At 54.8% G+C, this 20,905-nt stretch overlaps 2 protein-coding genes across 7 annotated transcripts in view; both read right to left on the bottom strand.

Moving 5' to 3' along the window:
• The window catches only part of DPP3 (dipeptidyl peptidase 3), a 29,522-nt gene extending 25,966 nt beyond the window's left edge, over nucleotides 1-3,556 (bottom strand). The window contains exons 1-2 of one of the 4 annotated variants that reach the window (XM_044259755.1): nucleotides 3,505-3,556; nucleotides 2,175-2,452 (exon numbers count right to left, since the gene is read on the bottom strand). In XM_044259755.1, coding sequence (XP_044115690.1) covers nucleotides 2,175-2,452; nucleotides 3,505-3,556 — 330 coding nt within the window. Of the gene's footprint in view, nucleotides 1-2,174; nucleotides 2,453-3,201; nucleotides 3,300-3,504 lie in introns of those variants that run through there. The other 3 variants (XM_044259757.1, XM_044259758.1, XM_044259759.1) reach the window with 3 other exon arrangements.
• A 2,706-nt stretch (nucleotides 3,557-6,262) lies between these two features.
• PELI3 (pellino E3 ubiquitin protein ligase family member 3) lies at nucleotides 6,263-15,651 on the bottom strand. Of its 3 annotated transcripts, XM_044259752.1 has the most exons (8): nucleotides 15,545-15,651; nucleotides 14,249-14,401; nucleotides 13,644-13,715; nucleotides 11,450-11,579; nucleotides 10,714-10,815; nucleotides 9,715-9,909; nucleotides 9,220-9,408; nucleotides 6,263-7,890 (listed from the first exon to the last, which is right to left on the bottom strand). In XM_044259752.1, the coding sequence occupies exons 2-8, from the start codon at nucleotides 14,398-14,400 to the stop codon at nucleotides 7,321-7,323; spliced, it is 1,410 nt and encodes a 469-aa protein (XP_044115687.1). In that variant the 5' UTR covers nucleotide 14,401; nucleotides 15,545-15,651; the 3' UTR covers nucleotides 6,263-7,320. The 3 variants fall into 3 exon arrangements, with proteins under 3 accessions (XP_044115687.1, XP_044115688.1, XP_044115689.1); XM_044259753.1 differs by lacking the exon at nucleotides 13,644-13,715; XM_044259754.1 differs by lacking the exons at nucleotides 13,644-13,715; nucleotides 15,545-15,651 and having other exon boundaries at nucleotides 14,230-14,275.
• Between the last annotated feature and the right edge of the window lie 5,254 nt (nucleotides 15,652-20,905).

Genomic DNA, 20,905 nt, shown 5'->3' with positions numbered 1-20,905 from the left:
TTTCTATGTTTCCTGACTTCTAGCAGTTTGGGTTCTTTCTTAGGATTTCTGAGTCTCTGCCTACCTGTTCCTGCATGTTGTCTGCTCTATCCATAAGAGCCCTTTAGCGTATCAGCCATAGTTGTTTTAACTCCTGGTCTGGTAAGTCCAACATCCTTGCCATGTCGGAATGTGCTTCTCATGCTTTCTCTGTCTCTTCAAACTGTGTTTTTTGCCTTTAGTATGTTTTGTCATTTTTTCTCGATAGTCAGACATGATGCACTGGTAAAAGGAACTGCTGTAAATGGGCCCTTTAGTCGTACAATGGTAAGATGTGGGAGCACGTGAAGCATTCTCCAGTCCCACGATTAGGTCTCGGCAGTTTCTCAGTGAACCTTTACCTCACTGAACTTCACATGCGCCTCTGTGTCCCATGTCCCTGTCCTCCTCCTTAGGTGGGACAGGACAGTTCTTGAACTGTCTGAAATGGGATATTCTCCTCCACCGAGGTCAGTTAGGCTCTAGGCTCTGCTGATACAGTTTCTCCCGAAAGCTAAGTGGGAAGAAGAGAATGTTCTGGCATTTTTCAAAAATGGTTCCCTTACCCCTCCCCCAGGCAGAAGCACAAGGGGCTTTTCCTCTGAAATCCAATCCATTGTGAGGACCAAGATCCTGGAGGTAAAATTCCCCAAATTCTTGAAAGTGTGGAGACCCCTCCTCTGACTGGATTCTCCTGGAGTTTTTAAACTCTCAGAGCTGCCCACACTGAGCCTCCAGCAATCTGTCAATCACAGTTCAGGTTTTCTGACTCCAGCATTGGTTCTGGGGGAGGTTTCTGCTCATGAACTTTTGCACTGGTGAGCTGTGATTCTCTGTACCTACCTGTCTGGTCTCTCCCATGTGGGGGCAGCAGTTAGCCCTGTGGCCTCACTTACTTAAGGACAGATGAAATGTTATTGATTTTTCCAGCGTATTCCACCTTTCACTTGCTAGGACAGACTGGTGACTTATGAGTTCCTTACATGCCAGACTGGAAACCGGAAGTCATGATTTTCATTTCCACTCAAGCCAGTTTGAGGCAGGTTTCTGCTATTTGTAAGCAAAAGTGTCCCACGGAGAATAGCAACACTCTGGTCGCACTTCCCCAGCCATTAGCTCTTTAAATAAGTCAAGGTCTAGAGATGGGATGTGATCACTAAAAGTTAAAGAAAAGGAGAAGAAACAGCCTGGGCCTCAGCTCAGAGATAAGCAATCCAATCCCTTTATTTTACATGTAGAAACACAGGCCACTTTCTCATACATTGTTGGTGAAACTTTTATAAAAGATGACCTAACAACATCGATCACTTGTAAATGTACAGAGCTTTTGACCCAGCAGTGCTACTTCTAGAAATAGAGCCTCCTCATACATGCGCACAAGTATGCTCACTGCGGCACTAGTTCTAATAAGAATCAGGAACAATCCAAATGTCCAACGATATAAACTGATTTTGGTGTACACTGCAATGGAGTGCTTCACGGTCAACAAAAAGGATGAGGTGCCTTTCTATGTACCCAATGGAAGTTCTCCAAGACAAGGTGTTCAATTAAAAAAAAAAAAAAAAGTAGGACTCCTAAGAATACAGAGAGTATGATCTTATTTATGTAAAAGACAAAGGGAGGAACTGGTGCACATGCGTATGTACACGTAGAGGAATGCAATACACAGACAGAGGACTTGAAAGGCTGTACACGCCACCATCCAATAGGCGATGTTCACGTTTCGTTTTGTGTCTTTCTGCACCACAGCAATGCACTACGAATGCGTCTAAGTAATTCTTGGCCAATGAACCCACAAATGAACAAAAGCCAGGGCACAGGCAGGGACCCACAACATGGCAGAGGAAGATCTGGTCCAGAACTCAGACCTCCTGATTCCTACCCTGGACTCCCTCCTCTACCATCTCTGAGTGTCCATAGCTGTTTCCTTTACTCACAGTGGCCACTATTTATCTTGGAATCAGGTCACTGCAACCCCAGGAGGTACAGACTACCTTCATGCACATTTTCTAGATGGGAAGACTGAGGGTCCAGGAGACATTCCTATATTTGTAGCCCTTGGTCTACTCTACAGAGAAGGACCTTTGTACTCCTGCTTGTGGTCCCTCATACCCAGAAGCCATTCAGGAAATGCCAAATGACCTAAAAGAACTGACCTGATACTCCTCCTCGGTAAGGCCCTCAGCCAGGGCGAGCTGGCGCAGCTGGTCGGGGTCCTGGGCGCGGAAGAGGCGGCTAAGCAGGGCATAGATGTAGGGGGCCTCAGGAGAGGTCTGCAACAGTACTGCCAGGCCTCCATACCAGGCGGCCCGTGACAGATGGTGGGCATAGAGGCGCTCTGTGGGCGACAGCAGGCGGAAGGCCTCCCGGCAGTCCAGGCTAAACACACCGATGTCATTGGGCAGGATGTACTGGGCGTCCGCCATGGGCCCTGCTGAGAACCATCACCATCATCACAGCCATTACTTACCACATACTGACTACACACCTAGCTAAGCACTCTCATGGTGTCATTTAATCCTCCCCCAAACCCATTTGCAGATATGTTAACTGAGGCTCAGAGGTTAAGGCAACACAGGCAAAGATATTACAAAATACACCAGGTCATAGTTGGCCTGGGGCCCTCAACCTTAAAGACTGAATTAAACTACCTAGTATTACCGATGGGGAAACTGAGGCCCAGAGAGGCTAGGAGCTTTGCCTACTAACACAAAGGGAGAGGTCAGAAGCAGAGACCTGAATCTCTAGTCTCCCAGCCCAGGCCCTCAGGCGCCCCTACTCCTTCCCTGACTTCTTAGCCTCCTCTTCAGAATTCTCCTATAAGTTCTTCAATTTCACCCAGCACTGTGGTGGCAAGGGTAGAGTTTCAGGCCACCAGCTGGAAAATCCAGGTTCAAAACCTGATTCAGCCCTTAGCTCCTAAAACCAAGTCAGTTGTTTCACTTTTCTGTGCCTCAGTTTCCACCTCTATAAAATGGGGGCGATGATAAAGCCAACCTCACCAGGAAGGTGTGCAATCTGTCTCACTCTCATCCTTCTAAACACCTTTTCTTTGGCCTTCCATCCTCCAACACTCTCCCTGTGCTTGGCCAGGGGAACTACAGAGCCACGTTAGTTCGGAGCTGGAAGAAAACTCATTTTACAGACAGTGAGACTGAGGCTTAGAGAGACCACGCGACTTACCGAAGTCTCACAATCCCGTTGGGAATACGGGATCTCCCAACCTAGGACATTCTCCACACCGCCCTCCCTTCCCGGGACTGAGAGTCCAGCCTCCCCCACCGCTCCGGATGCCCCGCCCCAACAGCACAACCCTCGGAGTTAACTCTTTGCTGCCCGGAGGGTTCCTTGGCTCGGGGCCGCGGTGAATGTGGAAGGGGTACTGGATGGAAGGCAGAAAAGGAATAATCCTGCCTTCGGTCCAGACTCGCCCTGTCCCCCGAGGATGACGCATTGTGACCCCGAAACCCGGGCGCCGCTCCTCACCTGCAGCAGCTGCTCTCATCGCAAACTCACTTCCTGCTTCCGGCTCCCCCATTCATTGGGGCTCCGCGAACTCCGCCCCCCGCGGCCAATCGTCGGGCTTCGGGGCCCGGATGGACGTCAGCTCCGGCCAATAGGTGCCCCTCGGCGCGCTTCGCCCGCCCGCCGCTCTCCGCTCCCGGGCCCTACTGGGTCGCGCGCGGCATGGCCCCTGCGGCCTTGGCCTTTGTTCGCGAGGGTGCGGGCTCGGCGGCCGGGAGCCGGAGTGGCCGGCCTGGCCGCGGCCTAGTCCCGGCAGACCGGGCTGACGCTTCGAGTCCGGGCGGGGCGGCATGGATGTCATGTACGGAGCAGCGGGGACTTCCCAACAGAGCCCCAGCGCCGCCCTCCTTTGGGTCCCGGGACCTCCTCAGTTTTGCAGGTGGGAACCTGCGCTCGGGAAGTGATGTGACTCTCCCTCCCTCGGTGGATTCGAGGGTCAGGAGCTGGAGACTTTTAGGACACTGGGAACCTACAAGGTCAGCTGCCGATGAGCCGAGGCGATCACACCCGTGGGGGGACAAGTGCTTCACTGCACCGCCATCGATTCGCCAGGGGCTGGAAGGCAGCCACCAAACGTCTCTGAGCCTCAGTTTCCTCAGCACAAAGACGCGAGGGGCCTGGAACTTGTTGGTGTTCGCCCAATGCCTGTTGGAAGGGAGAGCTGCCTGGGACCCCAAAAGGCGGACCATGACCGAGCTGGGCCTGAGGTCCAGCTTTGCACGTCTGCATTGACTCACAAGAGGACAACCTGGGTCAGGCATGGCATGTCCAAGCGTTGGCGCCAGGCCTGGGCTCAGTGGAGAATATTGTGAGGGGCGTGGGTCAGCGTGGGCGGAGCCAGGTCATCTAATGTCAAATCTGGCCACCATCATCTACTGGCTGTGTAGCCTTGGGCGGGACACTTTACCTCTCTGAGTCTTGGCTTCCTCAGCCAGAAAACCCAGCTAACAATCGCCCCCACTCCCAAGGATGCTATAGCTGGGAGTAAACTGATGACTGGGCAGTCTGCTGCCTAGTGCTGTGCCCGGAGGGGCTGACTCCGATGATGACTATCATCACGGAGAAAAGCTCAATAAATTCTCTATGTCCTTAGGAAGGTCACCCCTCTTCTTCCCTGTGCCTCAATTTTTATTGTCTTTAAAATGGGTATACTCCCCTGACTCGGGTGAATTTGAGTGGGGCACCAGTAAAGGCGGTGGCGCTCTCTAGCCATCAACAGGCAGCTCAGGCTCGCAAAAGATCTCAGGACTCCTGGGACCCTCAAAGAAGCCACATTTTTATGTTCACGGTTAACACACAAGGTCCTATGCCACCAGCTTAACATGGAGGCTATTTCATTCTTGCAAAAACCCTGATAGAATATCCCCATTTTACCCATTGTAGGAGATGGAGAAACTGGGGCTATTAGTTTCCTTGACTTCCCTGAGGCCACCCAGGCTGTCCCTGAACTGGGGTCTAGCCTTCCTGAGAACTTCCACCACGCTGTCTCCTCCACTGGCCCCAGTACGCACACATGCATAATCACACGGAGAAATCCCGTCACTGGAGCCACGGCCATCCCTAGCCTTGGTTCTTCCCCACGGACATGCAGGAAGGGCAGGTGAGGAATGAACATTAAATACCTGCTGTGCTACAGGTGCTCTCAGAACATTCACCGCCATCTGGTCATATAGGAATTGCTATTCCATTTAAAAGGTGAGGAGACGGACGCTCCAAGAGCTGGAAAGGGGCAGAGGTGGGCCAAGATCAGGGCTGTCTTACCGCCGCCACTACCTCCAAGTTCTCCCTGGGGCAGCACCATGCTCTGTACTTGTCTCTTCTCTCTCCTCTCCTTACTGGAAACAGGATCGGAACATCCCTTACCTGGTTCCCAACAGGGCCAGGAGAGAGAACTGGATTATCAATGTTTTGTGTGTGCATGTAGGGCTCACAATATTCCCACAGTTGCTTGAGCCTCCCCTTCTGGGCTCCCCCACTGTGGTATGTGGGGGCCCAGGAGCAGGAATCTCATCAGATCCCCTTTTCCCCACCTTCAGGAGCCCTCTGTCCTCTTGAGAGCCCCCGGTCTGGTCTCTGTGGCACCAGCTGTGCGGCCTGCAGCAGGCCCTCCCCTTGGAATCTATACTCCAGAAGGCTCTGGCGGCCGTCTTCAACTGGGGATGATGCCCAGTAGGCCTATACTTAGCAGCCTCTTCTCCAGATTTTTTTATATTTCCAAAATCTCCATCTACCAGTCTCCCTAGCTTGCTCCCCCCAGGAATGGTCTAAAAGCAACCCCAGCAGCACACCGAGCCTGCCTTGGTTCTCAGGGAGAGGTGCCGCTTAGCCAAGATGAGTCAGGGTCCGGTTCCGTCTTGGTCTCCGTGGCAACCAAAGGCCACCAGGCCCCAGCCCAATGTCCTCACCCCTCATTTCTCTTTTCTGCCCCTCCAGACCCGACTCCTTTGTGGGTCAAGCATATTCCCTGCCACACATTCACACACGCTGTGCCGGTGACCTGGGCTGCCCGCCCCTCCCCTCCCACCCCCATCCAAGGAAAGCAGCCCAGGGTGATGGAAGAGGCCAGGCTGAGGCCAGGCAGGCAGTCACGGATCTGGGTCCTGGCTTGGCCACTTTCTAGCTGTGGGACTTGGCGCCTGTGCCTTAATCTCCCTGTAAACAGAAACGTTAACCCCTCCCCGCCCCCACCCCGTTACTGTGAGCATTAAATAGCAAAACCTTCTGGTTAGTTAATAGATAGTTATTAGCAGCAGCAGCACAGTGAAGGGCACGGTGGGCACTTGGTAATAGTGGCCCTTCTGTCACAGCCAGCACTCCGGGACCCCGAGTCCCCTCCCCGCCCCCCGGCTCCTGACTGTCCACAAACGAGGTTCCAAAGCCTCCATCCAGCATCTTCCCCATCAGGGCAGCCCCAACCTCTTGCTCCAGCCCTCTTTCTGCCCTCTACAGCCCCTTCTCCGGCCCCTCACTCAGGTCCCTGCTTCCTGACACCCTCGCCTGTGCTCAGCCTCCCCCCTGCCCAGAGCACCCTCCCCTTCCTGTAGGGAGTTCCCACTCGAGCCTCCCTCACTCTCCCGCCTGCTTGGGAGACCAGCTCTGCAGCCCTTGATGATTCTCTGATCCTGGTGCCCAGGAAACCGTGTTGTCATTCGGTAATCGGGTCTGTCGTCCACTAGACTGTGCCTTCCACCGGGCAGAGAACCAAGTCTGATCGTCTCTGAGTCCCCAGAGCCCACGTGGCGTGGAGTCCAGCCTGGAGTGGGTACCAGCAGATGCTGGCCCCGGCCTGCTGCCCACCCCTCACTCATGCAGGGGCTGGCAGCACCGCACGCATGCCGGACACGCGGGATCTGTGAGGGCAGGCTGAGCAGCGAGATTTATAGAGGAACCCAGGGCAGCAGCAGGGTATCTGGAGCTGGGTCGGCAGGCTCAGGGCACGGCCAGCCTAAGCTGGGGGTCAGGAACCCATGGCCCCTTCACGCCCCCAGGGACACAGTGTAGGCGGCATGATGTGGGACACCCCAGGAAGGGCCAGGGCACAGGGATGGGCTTCCCTCCATCAGCCCGGGACAGAGCTGGTGCTAAGGGCCCCGTCATTCTGACCGGGGTAGGGGTTTCAGGGACCAGAGTTAAGAGGGGAGGAGCACAGCCCATCCATCCAACATGTCCATCTGGTGTGGCTATGGTCGAGTCCCACATGCAGAGCTCCCTCTGGGCTGCAGGAGGTGGGGGATCTAGGTGGGCAGGTGGGCGTGGCAGCCGGGGCCCCAGGGGAGCCTAGTCCAGCGGCCCCTGGAAGATGAGGCGGACGCAGCCATGCTCGCCGGTGAGCCAGGCCCCACAAAAGGGGCAGGCAGCATGGAAAGCGTGGGTGCCGTGGGGCAGCGGCGTCTGGGCCCAGTAGCGGGCAGTCTTCTCCGAACACACATGGCCGCAAGGTGCAAAGGCATGGCTCGGTGGCCCAGGGTCCAGACAGAGGCCTGCCTCCTGGCCAAGCCACAGGGGGACGTAGGGCCCCACGAGGCGACAGAGAGGACACTCGCGCTCCTGGGGGCCCCGCTCTCTCCTGCAGCCCCAGCCGTGGTAGCCGTGGACGTGGCCACACCGGACGTAGACCCAGGGCTGCTGCTTGTCGGGTGCTGTGCGGCCCCGGGCCGGACTCGGGAAGGCCAGGGTGCTGAGGCCCACAGGGCACTGGGGCCGTGCCGCGTTCGCCTCCTGCCGCTGGGCCTCCAGCTGCTTCAGTGTGGGGGCCCTCAGCAGCCCCGCCGGCGTGCGCCACAGCAGAGTGGCCCCACACAGGTCAATGAGGGAGCCATCCTGCAGCACATTGGACTCATTTTCCACCTGCCAGAGACAGCAGAAGGGCCTTACTGCTCACGAGGCCGCTCAACCCCTGGCCGTTGCACGGCCATCCCCTCAGCCAAGCCACCGTCCATCCCACCAAACCTCCCTGGAGAACACACCCCGCACAGGGGGGCCAGCTAGGCCAGAGGAGACGGCGGGGCGAGGGCAGGGATGGGGCAGGGCGGGGGCAGGGATGGGGCAGACGAGCGGCAAGGATGGAGGCAGAGGAGCCAGAAGGGCTGAGAAGCCACACAGGAGGGCAAGTCAAAGTCTCCAGGCATGCATTGTCCCTCACAGTGGGGCAGGGACTTATGTCTTCAGTCAAATCAGGAGATCTGGACCAAAATGAAGTTTCCCCCCAGGCTCTCCCTTAAGGGCACAAGTGGGAAACTTGGGGACTCGGCCCAAGGCAGCCGTCCTCTTGGCTGTGGCTAAAAACAAGGACTCTAGAGCTAGCCTGTCAGGGTGTGAATTCTGGCTTCACTGTCTATAACTCGGCATCCCTGGTCGAGTAACTCAACCTCTCTGCGTCTTAATTTCCTTATCCTCAGGCTGGATGCTACTTCCCATACTTCCCATTATCTCAAGTGGTTCTCACGAAGCAATCACTGTAAGCGCTTGGAACGGAACCTGGAACGTCGTGGACTCCACAAGCGGCTGCTACTGAAACTTACACGCACAGTGTTTTTAAAAGTAAAGTCTTCCCAGATCTCCCGGCAGAACTGATGCTCTGGAAAGAGAAGCCCCGCGCTTCCCTGCAATTTTGCCTCCACCGGCCCGATGTGCTCACACGGTGAAGAGCTCTGCATCATGGCCCATTTGACGAGCTTGGCCCCATAACCTTGGGCTGGCCCCTACCTCTCTCTAGGACTCTCTCGCAGCTCTGAACCTGGGTTCTCTCATCTGTGCCACGTGGAGCCTTCACTGTCCCCTCAGTCAGAACTCCTCTAAGGGCCCTTCCGGCGAGGCGAGGATAATAAGGCTAAATCCGTCTGAACGTGAGAGACACCTTACAGACTGCCAACACTTTAGGCTATAATCCGCTCACACATGGGCCAAGTGTCAGCCTCATGAGAGGCTGTGATTCCTCCCTAAAGCCACCAGGTACTGCCGCATTCACGTCTGCTCTAACACACGCCACCCCAGGGGCCTCCGGCAGCACGTGGGGCTACGTTCTGGAGATTACGGTCTGGCCCTTTCTGTGGGGCAAGTGGTGCACGGCCCCTAGATGGAGCCTGTTGGGGCTCCTTTGGATAGGAGGGGAGGAGATCAGGGGGAAGGGCCCGGCAGGGATGAGGGGAGAAGGTGGGCAGGGAGCAGGCCACCTACCAGCTTCCCTCGCTGCTGTGCAGAGCGGCTGTCCCTCAGAGTGTACACGTTCCCACAGACGGATATCTCCCTCCAGACACCCGGGGCTGAGTCCTCCGAGAAGCCGCCTGCTGGGTGCATCACCAGGACCCCATTGGTGGTTAAGCCGTCCATCAGGCCGTCGGGAGTCCGCCACTTGGCCGCCCGCTCCTGAGACCACACCTGGGATCAGATCCTATTTCCGAGTGCCCCCCCCCAGCCAGCTGTGAGCCAGGGATGCTGCCCTTCTACCCTCACGGTCAGAGGCGACCCAGAGAGGACTGGAATGGACACTGCACAGCTGAACTCTTGGAGCCTCTCAGTGCTCATTTGTTAAGTGGCATCGCCGGTCCCAGCACAGGTCCTGGTTAGGATGACTGCCGGCTGGTCCATCACCCAGGGTGCTGCCCCTCCCTACCCGACCCTTCTGCTCACTCTCAGATGACGTCCCAGTCCCTGCCTGGGGGGCTCACTCACTCCAAGGAAGATGTTGCTGGAGGCATCGAAGCCAGCGGCATAGATGCGGGCAGTATAGGGCGGCCGGCGGTCACACAAGATGCGGCAGGCGTAGCGGGAGATGGTGCTCTGGGCTGAGGGGCCCTCGGCAGCCCCTCCCCCGGGGGATGTGTCTGTTACCACAAAGTCGATCATGTTCTCTGTGGAGCGGCCGATCTGGGACGAAGAGGGGAGCAAGCCCAGATATGCTATGTGTGCAGGTCAATCCCAAGGGCTTCCCCCAACCTCTGCCAGCCCGGGTTCCCGGCAGCTGCTCTGTAAGCAGGGTCACCAAACAACAAGGAGGAAGCAGTACTATGCCAGCTCCCCAGGCCCTCTGGGCTCTCAGCTGGCATCTCCAAATCCAGTCACTGGGGTCTGGGGCTTCTCTGTCTCCCCTACTTAATAAACATGAGTTGATTTTTTTTCTTTTTTTGAATGATCAAAAAGGAAAGGTGGAAAGGTGACACCCAGTCTGGAAGTGAATTTTTTGTAGGTACTAGATACCAAGCCCCGCGCTTCATGTGCAGTAGCTCAGCTGATCTGCCTGATAGTCCATGGAGTGGTATGTTATGGGCCCACTGTAGAGAGGAGGAAACTGAGGCCCAGAGCAAGTGAGTGACTCTTGCCCAAAGTCACCCAGCTGGTGAGTGATGGAGCTGGGATCTGCCCCAGGCAGTGTGACTCTCATGTCACACTCTGAACCCCTAAGCTGCGTGGCCTCCCGAGGCCTGGGTGTCTGGTCTTGGGTTTTTAAAAGTTTGATGTGGCCACCAGGTTCCTGTGTGACCCCAGGAAGTCAACAACCCTCCCTGGGCATCCTGCTTCTTCATCTGGAGCATAGTCGACTATACTGGGGGCCCCCAGAGCAACTTCACCACGGCCCCGGTCTTCCAGGTTCACCCTGGAACGCCTGCAGAGCTGGACCTCGAGGCCTGGTGGCCCAGTGACCAAGAGGCACGCAGAGGAGCCTGAGCATACCTGGAACATGTCCGTGTCACTGTCGTGCGTGTACTCAACGATGACCGAGTGACTCCGGGACAGCGTGTACGAGATGCTGTGCTGGCCGCGGTTACTCAGTGCCTGGTGGGGAGAAAGGAGAAGTCATTTCCAGGGCATGTGGCCAGAAGAAGTGTGGGCCTTGGAGCCAGAGGCTAGAATCCAAGGCCCGCTGGCCAGTCCCAGTGAGGGGCCTGCTCTACCTTCACCAAGGGAGTGCTGTGTGGCCGGCACTATATGCAGGTTACCTTACTTGATCCCTACGGCCACCCCAAGAAGGGGGCATCGTTATCACTCCCATTTTATAGCAGAGGGAACCGCAGCTCAGAGAGGAGAAGAAGCTGGCCTAAAGACACACAGCTAGACCCAGGAGAGCTTGTATCTTAACCCAAGTGCTCTGAAGCCAAAGGCTTTTCCTTTGCCATTGCTGTGTGACAGTCACGTCCCTCCTCTGAGCCGTGGCTACCTCAAAATGATGCTGACCATTTCCATTCAATGGCTGGGGTCTGGTCATCCAAGAAACATTTTGTGAATTGTAACTACGGTGCACTACAAGGGATCCCTCCCCCGCACCATTTCTCTGGCAGCCCAAGGCCGTAAGTACGCGACCAGGGGGCTCCCCTGGTCGCGTGTGGGTAGGACCCAGAAGGCCGAAGACCTGGGACTTGGGCAGAGAGCACGGGACCTCTGTCCAGGTCCACTGGGACAAGCTGCTTGCCTTGGAGACGAGCGGTGTGGAGATGTGGTGCATAACGTCAGGCTTCACGCCATTGGCATGGGGCCGGCGGCTCAGTGCCAGGCGGCTTCTCCGGCGGCCCTTGTCCCCACTTGCCAGACACCCGTTGTAGCTGTGGGTGTAGGGGGTTAAAAAGAAGGGGTTGCCGGGAGAAAGAAAGAGAGAGAGAGAGAGAGAAAGTGAGCACCTGAGAGATTTGGAGGAACTGCCAACTTCTGGGCAGTCTACCTTCATAAACAAGCTCTAGAACCAGCGGAAACTAGGAGACCATACCCTACCAGGCTGCATTTGGGGAGAAGGATGAGGGGCAGAATATCTTCAAAAGGCCTTTCGTTCAATTATCCAGTGTTTCCTGGACACCTGACTGGTCAGCTGCTGGGTGCTGGGGTGCCACAGGGGGCACACCGCAGGTCAGTTCTGTCTCCTTGATGTCAGGGAAGGGGTGTCCTGAGCTTTTCAAGGAAGCTGGGCACGAACTGTATACCACAGGCCCAGAGGCAGGAGAAGGGAATTCTCAGATCAGGTTGCAGAGAGGGGGGACACCTTTACTAGGCCTTGAAGAACTGGAAAGAATTCACCTTTACCGGAAACTTTTGTTTACGACACCACAAGTACGAATGGAAACCAGAATGAAAGAAACAGACAGACCCACAATGCCACCAGCTCCATATACCCATACATGTCAACTTCTACCTTCCTTCCAGCTTTCATCCAGAGGGAGTGACTGTGGAAGGCAAAGATGGGGTGAGTCACAGCCTTGATCACTGCCATGGACTGGAGCCTCCTGTGTTCCTGGAGTTTCACGTTATTAATTACCTAATGGAATCTGTGCAATGTCCTGCCAGGCAAGTATCTTTCTTCCCATTTCACAGATAAGGAAAATTGAGGCTCAGGGAGGTAAATTGACCTGCCTGAGGTCCCAGGCTAGTAAGTGAAAAAGTCAGAGATTTGAACTCGGGTCTGTCTGACTCCGGCCCCTCTTGCAGAAGCCCTTCCAGAGGGAAGGCTTGCCCCAAGCGAAGGGCCCGAGACTGGCAGGGTTTGGTGAGATCAGGGAGTGGTGACTTGGGCGCTGAGCTGAAGTCGAGGCAGGTGAAGCTGGGGGAAGGGCTCTGAACACCAAGCTTAGGAGTCTGGACTTTATTCTGTGAGACTAGGGAGCTACAGAAGGTTTCGGAGCTAGGAGTGCCAGGATGAAGAGGTGCCAAATACAGACAAAGACCACTTGATTCAGAGTTTTCTTGTGGTCTTGTTATAATGTAGATTCCCTGGCTCCACGCATGGAGACTCTGATTCTGTAGGTTGGGATGGGACTGTCAGGGGGTCTTTTCAGCGTGCTCTCCAGGTGGCTCTATCCAGCGTGGGGCTTCATTGCTCTAGCAAGCATAAACCGCAGCGAAGAGGTCTCTACCCTTGGGTCTGCACTCTCCCTCATCAGTGGCCTCGCCCTCAGCTGAAAGTCTGCCCTTCCTTTGGGACACCCAGCAGCTGTTTTTCTCATACAAGCAGCCCTGACAGGGGCAAAATCACTTTTGCCCTCCTAAACTCTTCCCACTTAGGGGGTGTGGGCCAGTTCTGGACACAGGCTCGGGACTCAGATGGGTAGGCCCATCAGAGTCCCGAGCCTGGCTTCAATCCTGGCTCTTCCACTTATCACATAACCTCTGTAAAATGGTGCTAATTAATCAGGACCTACCTCGCAGGTTCATTGTGAGAACTAAATGAGATAAAGCATTTGAAAATGCTTGGCACAGAGTCTGACATATACAGATTGCAAACCCTTGATAAATGTTAACTTATTAGGAAAAAGCACATGACGTGTCCATGTCAGCACATGGTAGCCACTATTATTTCTAAATAATCATAATGATAGCATAGCTCATCAAATATCTTCTTCCATGCCGATGGCAGAGAGAGAGGCCAAAAGGAAGTGTGGATGGGGGAGGAAGAAGAGGGATCTGCGCCTGGGGGCAGCGCTAAGTGGGTGGTGCAAGGATCCTGGTCAGGGGGAGACCAGGAAGGGAATGAGGTCTACCCAGCCACCAGCTCACATCGCTTCCCTCCTCCTGGCCTCGGTTTTCTCATCTGTAGCATGAGGGTCAGCGCTGGCTTAGTCAAAGTGCACTCGACCTGGAGTGAGAAAGACCTAGGTCCGAATCCCAGCCCTGCCACTTACCAGCTGTGTGCCCTTGGACCAGTCACTTCCCCTCTCTGAGCCTCGGTTTCCTCACCTCCTTCCTCACAGCATCTTTGTGAAGATTGAAATGAAATAATGTCCATGAAAGGGCTTGGCACAAGCCTGCCTCCCAGAACACCTGATATGTGCCAGGCATTGTCCTACGTGCTTTACAGAAATCACCTCCTTCATTCCTCTGACAACCCTCTGAGGTATCATTATCGTCCCTACTTGTAAGATGGGGAAATGGAGGCCCAGGGAAGTTAAGCAACTTGCAGAGGCAGGATTTGAACCAAGCATTTTTGCTGGAGAAGCAGAGTTCTTCACGCCAGCCGACACCTGCTGGCTGCTTTGGAAAGGCAGATGGTGCTGCTTTTTTTCTGATCAGAAACTTAGGTGGGCAGTAAGAGATTTCTCAGGAATTTATAAAAAAATGGGAAGATAAAATAACAAGAATAGAGGTGGGTTTGATCAACTCTGTCTCTCAGGTGGGAAGGGGAGGAGGGACAAACAGCAGAAGGTCATACGTGGGGAGAGCTGGGGCCCTTGGTCTGTTGCCCTGGGGGTGCCTGGTGCCCTGCCCCACCTGGACCAGGGTCGCTCACCCCAGGACGATGAGTTCGCCATACTTGATGGGCTCCTCGCCTGGCTGTGCATCTTCACCAGGAGAAGAGAGGACACAAGAGCCCTGGGTCCCTGGATGCCGGAGGTCTGAGGTTCGGGGAGACCCCACTTCAGGGTTTCCTTCTAGCACCATTCTGGGCACAGTGGGAGAGGAGAAAAAGAATTTTGCAACCTCCCATCCCAACCCCCCTCAATGCCAGCTCAGGCCTGCTGCAGGGCCACCTAGGCTAAGTGACCTTTCACCACCTCTGTTGCTATGGCAACTGCTCCACCTCTGCCTCCTTTAAACTGTCGCGGGGTTGCCAGGACACCGGGGAAGGGAACCGGGTGGGATGGAACCAAGGGGAGAGGGCCCCCCATTTAGAGAGTCAGGATCTTTGGTGGGGCCATAGGGGTGGACCAACACGGGGTGGCAAGAGGCTTCTTTTTGGCCAGGACACCAACCAGTCTGGGATCTGCTTGGAAGAGGGACACCTCAGGAGTTGGAGGACCCTTATTCCTCATCTTAGACTTAGTTGCTGGGTTGGCTCTTGGCCCAGTGGCCTCCGAGTAACCCTTCTGTGGGGTCTTTGGAATCTATTTATCCATCTTAATCATTCAGACCCTTTGCAGGTCTAGGCCCCTTGTCTGTCTGTCTTTTTTCTCAATGACTCTCTGCCCTCCTGGGCTGTCCTTTTTCCGCCGTCTCTCTTCTCACCCCCCTCCCCATCTCCGTATGTCTCGCCACCTTCCTCTCCCCATCCATCTGCCTCAGTCTCCCCACCTTGGCCTCACCGGACGGGCAGGCCTCTGGACCCCTCCCGGGTGCGCGCCCCCTCCCTCCCTCAGGTGTCTGTCTGCAGTCCCAGGGCCGCCCGGGTCTCTGGAGGCCTGTGGGGGCGGCGCTCCCCCCTCCGGCTGGGGCTGCAGCAGAGCCCGTCTCCGCAGGAAGCCTGTTTGGAAAACATCCCCGCGCAGGAGGGACTGCGCCGGGGCAGGCCCGCGCCCCGCGCTGGGGGCAGGCACAATGACGGCCCAGCGCATACGCAGATACACACCCGGCGGCCCCTCGCCACAAACACGCGCGCGCACGCACACAGTCCCGCACACCCCGAGCCCCGCAGGCAGTGCCCGGACCGGGGCCGAGCCCACCCGGGACCCGAGAGCGCGCCAACGGCACCCCGGCGGCGGCCCTCGGACCCACTCCCCCTGCCGCCCCCAGACACGCAAACACGCCCCCCGCGCCCGCCGAAGCCCGCCCGGCGCAGCCCCCGCCCCCTCCGCCCCGGCGGTCTCACCTGGCCGCGCTCCCGGTCCCGCTCGGCGCCTCTCCCTTCGCGCCTCGCCCCTGCTTGGCCCCGGGGCCGCTGCTGCGGGATGGGCCCGGCCCGCGGCGGCTCCGCGCTGCCTCGTCACGGGGACACCCGGGGCCGGGGGAGGGGGCGAATGCGAACCGCCACACTCCGCCCCCTGTCCCGATGCCCCGCCCCGTTGGGCCCGCCCCCAGAGGCCCCGCCCCACCCGAGACCCCGCCCCCTGCGGCGAAACTTAACGCTGGTCTACAGAGCCCCGCCCCTCCATGGAGACCACGCCCCCTCCCTCACCCCGCCCCAGGCTCTGGGAAGCCCGGCCCACCACTCTGTGTCAGAAACTCCCTAGCCAGTCTTCACTGGTTCGGGGACTCCCCGGTATCTTTGAGAACCATCCCCGGGTTCTGGCTCCCCAGACCCCGCTCTCATTTCTGGGGACTTACGGGTTCTCCCAGAGACACGGGCACCCCCTCCCCCACCGCAAGCCGGAGACTTCGCCCTGGGCGCGAGGCCCCTCTTCCCACCTTTGGCTGCGGGACTCTCCACCTCCTGCCCAAGACCCCGCCTCCCAAATGGGAACCCGTGGAATTAGAGAGAAGCGAGGGCTGGAAGGAGAGGAGGAAAATACTAGAGGAGTCGGAGGAAGGGGTTGTCCGTTAGCAGGAAGGACGAGGAAGAATGCTGTTATTGACTCGACTTGAAGACCTGTCTTCAGCCTAGCTCAGTCACTTTCTCGCGGGGTGACCTCTGGACCCGGGGTGTCCGGGAACACCTCCTCCTTCCTTCTAGCACGCACACACTACCCAAGAAGCCAAAAAGAGGATGGAGACCTTGGGGAGCGCGCAGCTCCTTCCGGTCCTGCAAGAGATCTATCAGTCTATGCCAGGTGCCATGTTCTGTGCTTTGAACGCAGTAAGATTTTTAATTTCTGGGAGGCAGGCGCGATAATCCCCTATTTTACAGATGAGAAAACAGAGTTGTACAAACTTAACTCAGAACGTGGTTATCTTGCTAGAAAAGGAACAGGAGTAGATCTCAACTGTGTGACTCCAAAATCTGGACTCTTAACTTCTATACCTTGTTGTTATGATGAGGAACGGCAGGATGGGGTTCAGAGGTACTGAGCAGGAGAGACCCAGAAATGCATCAGATAAGATCCCTACAGCACATTATTTCTCAGTATGTTTAGAACCATAACCAAGAGCTGGGGAAAGCCCACAGGGTAGACCCTTAAATACTCTCTGGAGTATTTATTGAGGAAATCAAGGAAGGCTGTACAGAGGAGGTGTCCTTTGGCTCCAGTCATGAAGGAGAAGTGAAAGTTTGTCCATACATTCCTGAAAGAGAGCATTCTTCCTCGTCTCCCCCCATCTTGTTGCTTGTGAAGCAACTGTCTCCTGGACCCCCCTGGGCCCCACCACATCCACACACCCCACTAACTCCCCCACCTAAAAATAGTCCATGATGCCAACTGCTTTGCCAACTGTTTGGGGGGCCCAGCAGCCAGATGAAACAAGAAGGCAGCTAGCAGCACGTCCTTTAGGGACAAAGACACTCATTAATCAAAGAGAGGCTCCCTGAGAGGCCACCACTGAGGAGGCCAGACTGCTGGGCTGTCAGCAGCAGACCTTACAAATCCTGCATCACAGGAGAGCTGCCATCCCTGAATGCCTGCTCTGTGCCCACCTCCATGCCACGTACGTACAGCCACCATGGGACACGGGGACAGTGGGACAGTCTCACTCCTCTTCGCATTCCCAGCTTCCAGCACATTGCCTGCCAGAACAGGCCCTCAGTAAACATGTGCTCAATAACGATCAGAATCTCCAGTTTACAGATGAGGAAACTGAGGCTCGGGGAACAGGGGAAGAGATACTTGCCCCAGGTCACACACTCATGCAACACATAGCTGAGCCCCAGGGCTACCATCTGACAGCAGACTGCAGGCAGGAAGGACAGAGAGAGATTCCAAGGCACTGCCAGAGGCAGAGATTTCTCCTGTGGTACAGTGCACCTGGGACCAGAGCTGCGTGGTGAGCACGGCCAGATCACAAAAGGCCTCCTGAAGCCTGGGGTGAGCCTGGTGCCAGCATTGTCCAGGTGGGAGAGAGGAAGGGAGTGTTGGGGCACCACCAACAGACACAAGTGCCCAAGTTCCAGCCTGGACTTCTGGCTCTGTCTTAAGAACTCCAGCTTCTGGGGCACCTGGGCAGCTCAGTGAGTTAAAGCCTCTGCCTTCAGCTCAGGTCATGATCCCAGGGTCCTGGGATCGAGGCCCATATTGGGCTCTCTGCTCCGTGGGGAGCCTGCTTCCTCCTCTCTCTCTCTGCCTGCCTCTCTGCCTGCTTGTGATCTCAGTCTGTCAAATAAATTTTTAAAATATTTAAACAAAAAGAACTCCAGCTTCTTTTTTTTTTAAGATTTTATTTATTTATTTGACAGACAGAGATCATGAGTAGGCAGAGAGGCAGGCGGAGAGAGGGGGGAAGCAGGCTCTCAGCTAAGCAGAGAGCCCGATGCAGGGCTCGATCCCAGGACCCTGAGATCATGACCTGAGCCGAAGGCAGAGGCTTTAACCCACTGAGCCACCCAGGTGCCCCAGAACTCCAGCTTCTTAATCTCTCCAGACCTCATGTCCCTTATTTATAAAATGGGAATAATAGTAGTGCCTGCCTGTCATGGGATACAAATTTGCACTATTGTTCTCTATTTCTTTAATTCTTGGGTCCAAGTGTCTGAAGACAAGTGGCTGGCATTAAGTTTGGAAGAAAATTTGTGTATATACTTCAGAAAAGATGTTGAAGAAAAACCAACAACAAGGAACTCTCTGGGCTAAGAGATCTGGAGAGAAGGAAGGGCTATGATGGTGGGCGGTACCTCTGAGACCCTTGTACGTGAGAATGGGGGCTGGGGAAAAGAATGAACCCTCAGGTCGATTTGGAGATCCAAACCCTATCCCTTTAAAGAGACCAAATTTGATTGGATCAGTTTATGGAGAAATTTATGTCCCAGGACATTGTTGAAAACAATAGAAGACTTGGCTAGCATGGAGTGGAGTTTAACCGCTGGGTGTGGCCAGGGAATGAGTCAGTCAAGGAGAGCGCTGCCCAAACCACGGTCATCCCAGGGTGACTGTGGGCACACCCAAGGCTGCACTTCCTCAGGATCAAGGCAGGCTTTATATTTAGACTGGGAAGTGGGGGAGTTAGGGGGAGATAGACTTCACTAAAATAACGCAGCCAGGGGTGCCTGGATGGCTCAGTGGGTTAAAGGCTCTGCCTTCGGCTCAGGTCATGATCCTGGGGTCCTGGGATCGAGGCCCACATCAGGATCTCTGCTCTGCAGGGAGACTGCATACCCCCCCACCCCCGCCTCTGCCTGCCTCTCTGCCTACTTGTGGTCTCTCTGTCAAATTAAAAAAAAAAAAAAAGAAAAAAGTAAAATAACCCAGCCAGGGGCGCCTGGGTGGCTCAGTGGGTTAAGCCTCTGCCTTCAGCTCAGGTCATGGTCTCAGGGTCCTGGGATCAAGCCCAGCATTAGGCTCTCTGCTCAGCAGGGGGCCTGCTTCCCTCCCCACCCCACCCCCACCCCGCCACTCTGCCTGCCTCTCTGCTTACTTGTGATCTCTCTCTCTCTGTGTCAAATAAATAAATAAAATCTTAAAAAATAAAATAAAATAACCCAGTCAGTCACTAAACAGACAAATGACCATAACAAGCCTCGGAGAGGGTAGACCAGCACTGAGTTGCTACAATATAGGAATTAAAACCTTCAGTTTCCAACAACAACAAAAAATAAAATTCATGCAGAAAACGGGAAAGGATGACCCATAGACAGGGACAAAAGCAGGCAGGCGTTGTCCGGATGTGGGGAATTTGGTACCTTCACACACTGCTCACAGGAGCGTAAAATGGTGCAGCTGGTTAGGAAAACAGACCAGCAGTGCCTCAAGCAGTTAAACCTAGAGTTACCACATGAGCCAGCAATTCCACTCCTAGGTGTAAACCAAGAGAAATAGAACGTTAGAAATCAAGAAATTTGGGGCGCCTGGGTGGCTCAGTGGGTTAAAGCTTCTGCCTTTGGCTCAGGCTCAGGCCATGATCCCAGAGTCCTGGGATCCAGCCAAATCGGGCTCTCTGCTCAGCAGGAAGCCTGCTTCCCCTTATCTCTCTGCCTGCCTCTCTGCCTACTTGTGATCTCTGCCTGGCAAATGAATAAATAAAATCTTTTTAAAAAATTAAAAAATAAGGGGCGCCTGGGTGGCTCAGTTGGTTAAAGCCTCTGCCTTCGGCTCAGGTCATGATCCCAGAGTCCTGGGATCAAGCCCCGCATTGGGCTCTCTGCTCAGCAGGGAGCCTGCTTCCCTTCCTCTCTCTCTCTCTGCCTGCCTCTCTGCCTACTTGTGATCTCTCTCTCTGTCAAATAAATAAATAAAATCTTTAAAAAAAATAAAAATAAAAAAAATTAAAAATAAAAGAAATAAAGAAAGTCAAGGAAGTCAATAGTGTAAAAATCAGGAAGGTGGTCATAATTGGGAAGGAGCTTCCGCGGGTGGCGGGTGCCCCCCCCACCCACCGTACGGCTTCAGGGAGCTGTCCCTGGTGCTGTTCAGTTTCTTGACTGAGTGGTACTCACCTGGGTACTTGTTTTGTAATAGTCAAGCTGTACATTTGTTGTGTAGGCTATTTGTTTGTTTATGATATTTTAAAATAGAAGTGTTTAAAATAAGAAGATTTGGTTCAACCAAACTCTCACACTTTGCAATTTGAACAGGCAGGGACTTGTTCCAGCTGAAACTACAGGGGCTTTCTTTTTCTTTTCCTTTTTATTTTTGCCCATGAGCATTAGCAAGAAAGACATTTTTATTATGGTCCCATAGACACACAAGCACACCAGGGAAACACCGGTGTGACGAGACAATACGTATCTTCGCTCCATGTGATGTACTTGGTTGTGTTCTATTCTGTTCCATTCTATGTTGTTAAAAATGTTATTTGAAATCAATTTGATAGTCCACTGATAGTCAACAATGCTAGTTTTTAAAAAGTCTTGTCTATGGGTGCCTGGGTGGCTCAGTGGGTTTAAGCCTCTGCCTTTGGCTCAGGTGTGATCTCAGGGTCCTGGGATCGAGCCCCACATTGGGCTCTCTGCTCAGCAGGGAGCCTGCTTCCCCTTCTCTCTCTGCCTGCCTCCCTGCCTACTTGTGATCTCTCTCTCTCTGTGTCAAATAAATAAACAAAATATTTTAAATAAAAAATAAATAAATAATAAAAAGTCTTATCTGAGATCAAGATGTCAGCAGGTCTGGTTTCTTTTGAGGCTTCTCTTCTTGGTTTACAGGTGACCACC

Source organism: Neovison vison, chromosome 7 (genome assembly GCF_020171115.1).
Source record: "Neovison vison isolate M4711 chromosome 7, ASM_NN_V1, whole genome shotgun sequence".
Lineage (NCBI taxonomy): Eukaryota > Metazoa > Chordata > Mammalia > Carnivora > Mustelidae > Neogale > Neogale vison.
Note: the sequence above shows the minus strand (reverse complement) of the source record. Positions and strands in the feature narration are given on the sequence as shown.

What these genes read in the sequence shown, in the direction of transcription:
- PELI3 (XM_044259752.1), bottom strand. Translation starts at nt 14,400, where the DNA reads ATGGTGCTAGAAGGAAACCCTGAAGTGGGGTCTCCCCGAACCTCAGAC. An exon ending in GTGACACGGACATGTTCCAG is followed by an intron (nt 9,910 to 10,713) that starts GTATGCTCAGGC and finishes TCTTCGTCCCAG; the next exon opens with ATCGGCCGCTCCACAGAGAA. An exon ending in CACAGCAGCGAGGGAAGCTG is followed by an intron (nt 7,891 to 9,219) that starts GTAGGTGGCCTG and finishes TGTCTCTGGCAG; the next exon opens with GTGGAAAATGAGTCCAATGT.